Source organism: Dryobates pubescens, unplaced genomic scaffold (assembly GCF_014839835.1).
Source record: "Dryobates pubescens isolate bDryPub1 unplaced genomic scaffold, bDryPub1.pri scaffold_34B_arrow_ctg1, whole genome shotgun sequence".
In the NCBI taxonomy this organism is placed as follows: domain Eukaryota; kingdom Metazoa; phylum Chordata; class Aves; order Piciformes; family Picidae; genus Dryobates; species Dryobates pubescens.
In genome coordinates this window covers 54403-64086 of record NW_026530772.1, presented here as the reverse complement: position 1 = coordinate 64086, position 9684 = coordinate 54403, and the positions used below count along the sequence as shown (strand labels likewise).

Here is a 9684-nt window from a genome sequence, read left to right as displayed (position 1 = left end):
AGATTTGAATGTGAGCTTGGGGGCTGGCACTGAGCTTTGGGGTTGCTTCTTGAACTTGGGAAGTGGTTCTGACCTTAGTTGCTGGTTCTTGAGCTCGGGGGTCAGGCTCTGGGCTTGGGAGTTGGTTCTTGAGCTTGGGGGCTGGCTCTGAGCTGCAAGAGTTGAGCTGAAGTGGAACAGTGCCCTGCAGAGGCAAAAGCTTTTCCCTGCTAGTCAGCCCTTGGAATCATCTCCCCAGGGCAGTGGTGAATTCCTCTGCAGGGCAGAGCTGGAATGCTCAGCTTGGCAGGGGGCTGGGCCAGATCCTTTCAAGCCCAGTGTCAGCTGGCAAGGTTGGAGCAGCTGAGCCTTGGGGTCCCCTGCAGCCTGGCATTGTGTGCCAGCAGAGCTGTGCTGCTGGTTTGGAGGGCACTTGGAAAACTTCTGGAGCATTGGTGCAGAGTGTGCAACACATCCCTGAGCCTAGAAACTCCCTCAGCTCTCTGCAGAATGAACTCTGCAGAGCTGGAAGAGCTCTCCAGGAATGTAGCAGAGGTTTGGAGGAGTTGGGAAGGGATTTTGGTTCTCCTCCTCCTTGTCCTCTTCCTTGTCCTCCTCTGCCTCATCTTCTTCCTGCTCTCCCTGGAGGCTGCCCTTAGACTCCTAGACTCCTGGAGTGGTTTGGGTTGTCAGGGAGCTGCAAAGGTGATGCAGTCCAAGCCCCTCTGCAGTCAGCAGGGACATCCTGCACTAGCTCAGGTTGCCCAGAGCCCTGTCCAGCCTGAGCTTGAACCTCTGCAGGGCTGGGACCTCAAACCCCTCCCTGGGCAACCTGTTGCAGTGTTCCAGCAGCCTCCTGGTGCAGAACTTGTTCCTCCCCTCCACTCTCAATCTGCTCTGCTCTGGTTTGAAGCTGGCTGCAGTGCTGCAGGTGAAGTCTCAGCAGAGCAGAGCCAAGTGCCAGGATGGCCTCTGTCCATCTCTGGCCCTGCTGCTGTTGGTGCAGCCCAGGCTGCCCTTGGCCTTGTGGGCTGCAGGCTCCCCCGTCTGTTCCTGTGCAGCTTCTTGTCCAGCAGCACCCCCCAGTCCTTTTGTGCAGGGCTGCTTCCTATGCCCTCCTCCCCCAGCCTGTGCTGCTTGTGAGGATTGTGCCAGGCCAGGGGCAGGACCCTGCCCTTGCTCTTGTTGAAGCTCAGGAGGTTGCCCTGGGCCCCCTCTGCAGCTTGTCCCCTTGAGCTCCTCCAGCTTGTTCTGCAGGGGATTGCCTTAGGTTTCAGGAGCCAGAGAGGCTCTCTTTGAATGAACTAAGAGAGATGACACTTTGTGGTGTCCCTCTGGACTCTGCTGTCCCTTCTTGAGGTCTCTGATCTCTGGTGTAAGACCTCCCAGTGCCTTCCACCCACCACAGGGATTCTCCTCCATGCTCTCATCCAGGGGCTTCTGTTGAGCCCTACTGGCTGTGTAGATCAGCCCTAGGGCCTTGGTGGGACCTGGGGACTCTGAGAGGGCAGCAAGTGAGTGGAGCTGGAGCACTGGATGGAGAGATGGAGGCTGAAGGCTACAGGGGGTGGGAGGGCTTAGTTCAGCAGCTGTGAGACTCTGCCTGGCTCCTATCTCCAATGGTGCTGGCAGCAGCTGACCCCAGAAGCTCAAAGCCCCGAACCCTGCCTGGCTCAGGACAGTCCCCTGAGCCCTCCTGACATCCAGCACAGCCCAAGCAGGCACTCAGGGCTCCTAGCTACACAGCCCATCCATCCCCCATGGCAGGAGTCACCTGAGGTCCCACTCCCTCTCTGTCCCCCTTCCTCTCCTCAGTTGCTGCCTGAGGTATCTGCAGGCTCCCTCCCCTGCTCTCATCTGTAACCCCCCCTTGGCTTGGTGCTTCTCTTTCAGCCCTCCAGCTGATCCCAGCCTTTAGTCTCAGGCCCCTTCCATCCTTGTGCTGCTGCTTCCAGCCCAGTTCCTTAGAGGCTTCCTCAGCCACAGCATTTCCCACTCCACCCTTCCAGCTGCAGTGGCAGTGGAGGTGGGGGACACAGGGCCATGGGACAGCCATGGCAGCAGGGCCATGGATGGGCTGGGAATGAGGGAAGGGCCTGGGAATGGTCAGGCAGGAATTAGGCCTTGTCCCTCCAAGAAGGGGAGAGGATCTAGGGCCCAGGTGGCAACTGTGTGTGCAGGGAATGGCAGAATCTGGCAGCATTTGAGGAGGTGAAAGGAGTGAATTGTGCTGCAGCTCTGCATGTGTCAGCTGGGAGATGAACAGCAGCCCCTGGGCACTGTGCCCTCCCATCCAACCTCATTTTCTCTTGGGGGTGTGGAGTGGCAGCTCCAGGAGAACTGCAAAGAGCAAGCTGAGAGAAATGGTCAGGGAGAGAAGGAAGCCAAACCCTTTCCAGTGAGTGTCTTTGGGCTGCAGGTGTGTGAAGGGTGCTGGAGGTGTGAGGTTTGGGCAGGAGGCAGAGACTCCTCCAGCATCCCAGTGAGGGCTGAAGAGGTTTAGCAAGAAGCTGCCCAAGTCTCTTTTCCTCTTTGCTGCATCTCCAGAGATCATGAAGCTCCCTTTGTGTGTGTCCTGAGGGCTGCTCTGATCTTCTCTTGGGGAGTGGGCAGCAGAGAGGTGTGTGCAGGGCGGAGCTGAGCACAGAGTAGGTGTGGTGGGGGCAGGGCCAGGGAGGAGAGGTGGGACCTGAGCAAGATCTCCTGTCAAATGCAGCTGCAGGCATCAGAGGCCTGGGCAGGCAGTGGGAGGTAGCTGCAGGGAAGGCCTGGGAGAGGCTGTGTGGAGGCAGCTGTGTTGTGGTGCTGGCCTGCAACTGTGTGCTGGGGGCTGTGTGCTGGGCAAGGAGCTGAGTCTGCACTTGTTGAGGCCTCCCATCTTGATCAGCCCTGGCTGTGTGCTGTGGCTGTGCTGCTGGGCTTGGGAGCTGCCCCCAGCAAGGCTGAGCTGTGCTGCCTGGTCCTGGGCAGTGCTGAGCCATCCCTTGCAGGTCAGTGCTCTCTGAGCCCTTTGCTTCTCTGTGGCAGGAGTTGTGTCCCTCTCTCTCCATCATCCCTGCCCCTGTGCGCTGGGAAAGAGCTGAGTTTGCAGATCTGCCCCTTGGAGCAGCCCAGCAGGTAAGAAACCCAGAGTGGGACAACAGCAGGACCCCAGCCCCCAGAATCCCAGAGTCCCAGGGCACCTCTCAGCCTCCTCCACCTCCTCCTACCCACCACATTTCACCCCTCCAGGGGCTCTGAGACACATCAGGTGTTGGAGTTTGGAAACTCCCTGGGTTTGTGAGGGTCAGGTGTGTGTCAGGAGGTGGTGTTTGGGGTTGGGATTTGGAGGGTGGTGGGAGAAGGTTGAAGGTGGTTTGGTCTTCCTTGGTCAGTGCTGCTGCCTCCATTGCCTGAGCCAGGAGAGATCAAAGGACAGGGCCTGGGCAAGGAGCCACCCTGCCAATGCCCCCAGGCTCAAGGAGAGTGGGACAAGACCACTTGTAAGCCCCAGGGAAACTTCAGGGCACTGATCAGAGGAACCTGGGGTCTCAGCACAGGTATTAGAGGTCTGAGCCCACACTGTGACAAAAACTGAAGGTTTGAGTTCCCCTCTGCATTCTGTCCTCCAGCTGGGTGTTGGGAGGTGTTGGGAGTCAGGGACTGTCATGTCCCAGGCAGGATCTGAGTTTTTCTGATCCTGGGCTCAGGTGCTTCCATGGTCCAAATCTCACTGCTGTGACCCCTTCCTGCTACAGTATGGCCTCACAGAAGGACCCAGACAAAAGCTGGGAGGAGAAGCAGCACCCAGAGATCAAGTTGGAGCAGCCAAAGCTCAGTTTGAAAGGAGAGGAGAAGGAGGAGAAAGAGGACAAGATGGAGGATGGTGATGCTGAGGAGAATGATGACTATGATGATGATGAGTATGAAGAGGAGGATAACCATGGGGATGAAGGTGATCAGGATGAGGGGGAAAAGGAATTTACAGGGGAGGATGAAGCCAGAGCAGGTCCATCTGTGCCACCCAAGCAGCTGAATCAGTGCCCTGAGTGTGGGCAGAGCTTCCCACCTGGCTCAGAGCAGGTGAAGCACCACTGCCCCCAGCCTGGCCCCCGGCCCTTCATCTGTGGTGACTGTGGTCAGAGCTTCAAACAGAGCGCCACTCTCATCCAGCATTGCCGCACCCACAGCGGTGAGAGGCCGTACAGCTGCGCTGAGTGTGGCAAGACCTTCACTCACAAGTCTGCCCTCACCCAGCACCGCAGTGTGCACAGCACTAAGTCCTTCACCTGCAGGGACTGTGGCAAGAGCTTCAAACACAGCTCCAGTCTCACCATCCACCGCCGCATCCACACTGGAGAGCATCTGTTCCCCTGTGCTGAGTGCGGCAAGAGCTTCACCACGAGCACTCTATATATCCGGCACCAACTCATCCACAGCGGTGAGAAGCCCTACAGCTGTGCCGACTGTGGCAAGAGCTTCACCGAGAGGGGTAACCTCAGCCTGCACCGTCGTGTGCACACTGGCAAGTCATTCAGCTGTGCTGAGTGCGGCAAGGCCTTCAGACATAGGAGCATGCTCATTCACCACCGTCGCACCCACACCGGTGAGAAGCATTTCACCTGTGCAGACTGTGGGAGGAGCTTCAGAGACAGGCGCCAGCTCATTGTTCACCGCCGCACCCACACCGGTGAGAGACCGTTCACCTGTGCTGACTGTGGCACGAGCTTCAGTCAAAGGGGCCATCTCATTGGTCACCACCGCACTCACACCGGTGAGAAACCGTTCACCTGTGCTGATTGTGGGAAGAGCTTCAGCCGCAGTGATCATCTCCTTGGTCACCGCCGCACCCACACAGTTGAGAAGCCGTTCACCTGTGCTGACTGTGGCAAGAGCTTCAGCCGCAGGGACCAACTGATTGTTCACCACCGCACCCACACCGGTGAGAAACCTTTCACCTGTGCTGACTGTGGCAAGAGCTTCAGAGACAGGGGCTCTCTCATTGTTCACTGGCACACCCACACCGATGAGAGACCGTTCACCTGTGCTGACTGTGGCAAGAGGTTCAGCCGCAGGGGCCATCTCATTGGTCACCGCCGCACCCACACTGGTGAGAAGCCGTTCACTTGTGCTGACTGTGGGAAGAGTTTCAGCCGTAGTGATCATCTCATTTCTCACCGCCGCACCCACACTGGTGAGAAGCCGTACACCTGTGCTGACTGTGGCAAGAGCTTCAGCCACAGGCACAATCTCATTTCCCACCGCCGCACCCACACCGCTGAGAGGCCCTTCGCTTGTGCTGATTGCGGTAAAAGCTTCACCCAGAAGGGATCCCTCAACAAGCACCGCTGCACCCACAGCAGAGAGTAGCCTGCACTGTAGGGGGGGGCAGAAATCCACCTAGAATCTGTTGGGTAACCCTGACCCCTCTGAGAGAGCATTTCCAGCACCAAAATCATCCCTTTTTCCTTTGCAGTTCTCAGGGGCTGGGGACACCAGCAGCAGCAAACACCTCCTGCCCTTCTGAACACCAATTATTGCTAATGAGAACAATTACAGTGCTGAGTCAGCACAGCTGGCGCTCCCAGTGGAGCTGGGCAGGGCTTTGCCAGGGTCTGTCTGGCTCTTCCCCAATGCTTTGTGTCTCCCTGGGGTAAAAACCTCCCTGTACAGTAACCAATTGTGTCAATAAAACCTAAAAGTTACCCAAATCCTCTCTGTTTGTTTTTATTTCAGATATCCCTGCCTCAATGCCCAAATTTTGGGGCATTTGCTCCCAAGGGATGGGGTGGAGCTGTGTGCCCAGTTCAGGGAGGGGAAAATGAGGTTCTCAGAGGAGTCTTGAGGGGCATCTCAGAGGCATTCTTCAGGGGCTTTCAGGTGATCTTAGGTGTTTGGGATTTGGATGGTCCTAGGACCGCCTTTTGGGATCTTTGGAGGGTGTAGGGGGAAGCTCATGGAGATCTTTGGAAAAACCCAGAAAGCTTCTGTTGGCTTTGTACGCTGGGGCTGGAACAGGTTGAAGAGCTGAGAAGAGGTTAAGCTGCCTGTTCCCCCCAAAACAGAAGGGAGGGAAACATAACACACAGAGGAACCAAAAAACCCTCTGCAGCAGCAGCCAGGAGTTCAACCCCTGCAGCTCTCCCCCTCATCAAAGAGCCAGCACCTGAGAGCCAGAACAGCAGCAACCAGAACAGGAAGCCTCTGATGTTGCCATCTGAACTTCAAGCCCTGTAGTACTTTGCTCCAGCCAGCACTGTCCCTGTGAAGGTGGCATGAGGCAGGGTGGTGTGGAGTAATGGCAGCAAATTTTCAGCTTAACCTTTGATATTCCCAAGCCCTCATTCTGTGCCATCTGCACCATGCCCAGCAGCAATCAGCAGCACACCTCAGGCACTGTCCATTCTCAGTTCACAGGAGGTGGCTTTGCAGGACCCAGAGGGCTGCTCACTGCAGGTGCTCTGCAGCTGCACTCTGTTCCAGCACAGTCTGGATCAGTCCATGCCCAGTCCAAATGCTACAAATGAGGGACGAGTTTCCTGAGCAAATCAGATCATCAGAATACAAAAGTACAGTGACCTCAGCCTGTGTGCAGAAAAGGCACAGTGGAAAGCAGCAGCAAGCAAGGCAAAAGCCCAAAGCAGGGAGCTGTTCCCCTATCCCTCCCTGTCCCACTGCCATCCCCGTGGAGCAGCCAACACCCAAAAAACCCCAGAACCCAGAAGCAGCAACTGGAACAGGGAGCCTCCCATGCTGCAACCTGAACTTCAAGCCCCAAATGAGTTCTAGAATTTAGAATGGAAACTGATTGGAACAGCAGTGGGGGAGGGGTTGGTCAGTGCCCAGCTGTAGCAGTTTGGGCACTGCACTGCTATAAGATCCAGCGCGGGGGCTGGCACTTGCTCTTTCTTTCCTCGCTGTCACCTGGTAACTGGGGGAGATGTCTCCCGGCCACGGGCCAGGCTAGGCCCAAGGCCATGGGGGGTGGGCAGTCTCAGATCTGGCCAGCTGAGACTAGCCTAGCAGTGGGTGGGGAAGAAGGAGCCCTGGGGGTCCTGGGTGTACCCTCAGGTGGGGATGGGATGTTCCTGGATTTGCTTTGGGATCTCTTTTGTCACTGCTCTTCTGGCTCTCTGTACACACTCATCACTTTCCATTTAACCTTTCCATCTCTTTTGCAATCCCTTTGAGTCATTATTTCTGCCCGTGGTGAGGAGGGGGTCTGCCTCAACCCATTACGTTTGGGCAAGCCAGGCAGGAGCCAAAAGCAAAGCTAACAGCTATGATGTCCTGCTTTTTATACCCTAGCTGGGCAGGGAGGGGGGGAGTGGAACAGACTCAGCTTCTCAGGGGAGAAACGCCCTGCAGGGAGGGTAAAGTACGCACAAGCCCTCCACCCTGCTTTGGGTGTTAAGCCACCGCAGCAGTAAACCCTCAACCCAGGACAGTTTCAGCCTTACCTGAACCAAACTTCTCTAAAGCAAAGGTTTGGCTTCCTCACGAGCTGGGAACGTCAGGAAATCTTTCCCTGGTGCTGTGTTTAGAGCCCTGACAGCACGGCACGGCTGTGCCCTGATCAGGAAATAGAGACCGGCGCCGACCGCCTGGCTGTGCCGCGGGGTTGCTGCTTCTCCCAGAGCACAAAGGTCCTGGAGCCTCCCAGGGGAAGCTTCAGAGGCTTTTGCCGCTGGCTCCACGCAGCGCAGCCCCTGGCAAAGGTTCCCCGCTCCGGGGGCTGCGGCGCTTCAGGACCGGCGGTGCGCAGGGGCCGCCATGGTTCCCTCCCGTGGCCATGGCTCACGCGGCAGTTGCCCCCACGCTCCGCGGCACCGCCCCCAGCCGGGCAGCAGTGGCAGTGTGCGGCGAGGCCTTCTGCAGCGCTGCTTCAAGGCCCGGGCGAGGCGGAGCGGAGCGGCACAGAGACGCACACAGGCATAGGCACTGACACCGGCATGGGGGGCACTTGTGTACCAAACAGCTCCTGTTTCCCATCTGCCCCAAAGAATGCTGCTCCAGAGAGCATCCCCTGCTGACACAATAATTAACCAAGGAGCTGATCCTTTGCCAAATAAGCACAAGCACACGCCCTAAACAGGGCAAACAAACATGTAGCCTGGGCCTTGTTTGCCACAGGGGTGCAAACATGCCCAGGCAGATTGTTTACCTGGACTCAGTGGCACCAAGGTCCCCCTCCAGCGACTCCAGAAGGGAGGGGGGACACAGGGGGGTTGAGTCACACACACAGAAGCATGTTCTGGTAATATTTGGGGCACAATCCTGGTCATAAGCACCATTCACTATGAGGGGCAGCTGATCCTGGCACAGGCTGCTTCTCTGACACAGCTGCCATGCCTGGGGCACTGTCTGTAGGTCCAGAGACCTTCTCTTGCCCCTGAGCCCTCTGCACAGTGATGAGAAGGGCTCGAGAGGCATGGGCCAGGCCCAAGCACATTGCAGTGATTTCTGTCTCTCAGGAACTCCCAGGCTGACAACAGACTTTGCCCAAAACTTTCCCCAGCTGGGGAGGATTTTGCACGTGCTCAGGGCTGAAATTCCAAAGCACCAGAGGTGACCACCAGCCTAAGAATTTGCCCCTTCCCCCCCCACCCCCTGCCACTCCTCAGTATCCAGCATCTGGGCAGATCTCACAGTGGTTTCCTTGGCAGTGTCCTGTATTGCTCTGGATGAAATCAGAGCAAGCTACCCAGCAGTGGGCAGCACAGCTCTGAGCCATTGCTCTAAGGTAACACAGCACCATCAGCAGCACAAACAGGACTGCAGCTCATCAGCCCCCAGAACACACCACAGGAAAGAAAACTTCTGTCAAACTCTGTTGACAAGCCTCAAGCCTTAACTGAATCCTCTTCTCCTCTCTTTTTGTTACCACAATCCTTTTGTCTCCTGCCAAAATCTGTCCTCATTAAGGCAGCTGCTTTCCTGCCCCACACTGGGCTCGAGAAAAGGAATGTACTGGGTTAAGCTGAGCCAGCAGCTTAACCTCTCTGCCTCCCCCAACACAGATCTGAGTGGGAAAGAATATCACACAAAACCTCTTTGTGTTGATACAGAAACAAATGAGAGAAGAGTTTCCTGAGCAAATCAGATCATCAGAATACAAAAGTACAGTGACCTCAGCCTGTGTGCAGAACAGGCACAGTGGAAAGCAGCAGCAAGCAGCAGCAAGCAAGGCAAAAGCCCAAAGCAGGGAGCTGCTCCCCTATCCCTCCCTGTCCCACTGCCATAGCAGCAGGGCAGCCAACACCCAAAAAACCCCAGAACCCAGAAGCAGCAACTGGAACAGGGAGCCTCCCATGTTGCAACCTGAACTTCAAGCCCCATCATCCTTTGCTCCAGCCAGCACTTCCATTTCTGAGGCTGGCATGGCTGCAGCATGGTCTGGATAACAGCAGCAGAATCAACTCGACCCAGGACAATCAGGAGCCCCTCCAAGCAAAATGGAAAGAGCCTCTCAGCTTCTGTGAACAACTTACAGTGCTTTGAAGGCAGCTGGACTTGCCACATGGATTCATTAGCTGAGAGCCCAGAAGAGCCCAAGGGGGCAGTGGAAGGTGACTTCAGAAGAATCCTTGAAGATGAAGCTCAGACTTCATGGTTTGTAGCTGGAACCTTGGTATTTCCTACTGGGATCTCCTTTGGATTCAGAGCCCTGTGACAACTCACAGGGTCACAGGTGACAGGATGTTAGGGGTTGGAAGGGGCCTCTGG

General features: G+C 56.5%; 1 protein-coding gene across 1 annotated transcript; it reads left to right on the top strand.

Annotated features, from left to right (window-relative positions):
• The first annotated feature begins 3907 nt into the window (after window positions 1–3907).
• Window positions 3908–5328, top strand: LOC128899726 (oocyte zinc finger protein XlCOF6-like). Its single transcript, XM_054179409.1, has 2 exons — window positions 3908–3913; window positions 4063–5328. Exons 1-2 carry the CDS (start codon window positions 3908–3910, stop codon window positions 5326–5328), a joined length of 1272 nt encoding a protein of 423 aa, XP_054035384.1.
• The last annotated feature ends 4356 nt before the right edge of the window (window positions 5329–9684 follow it).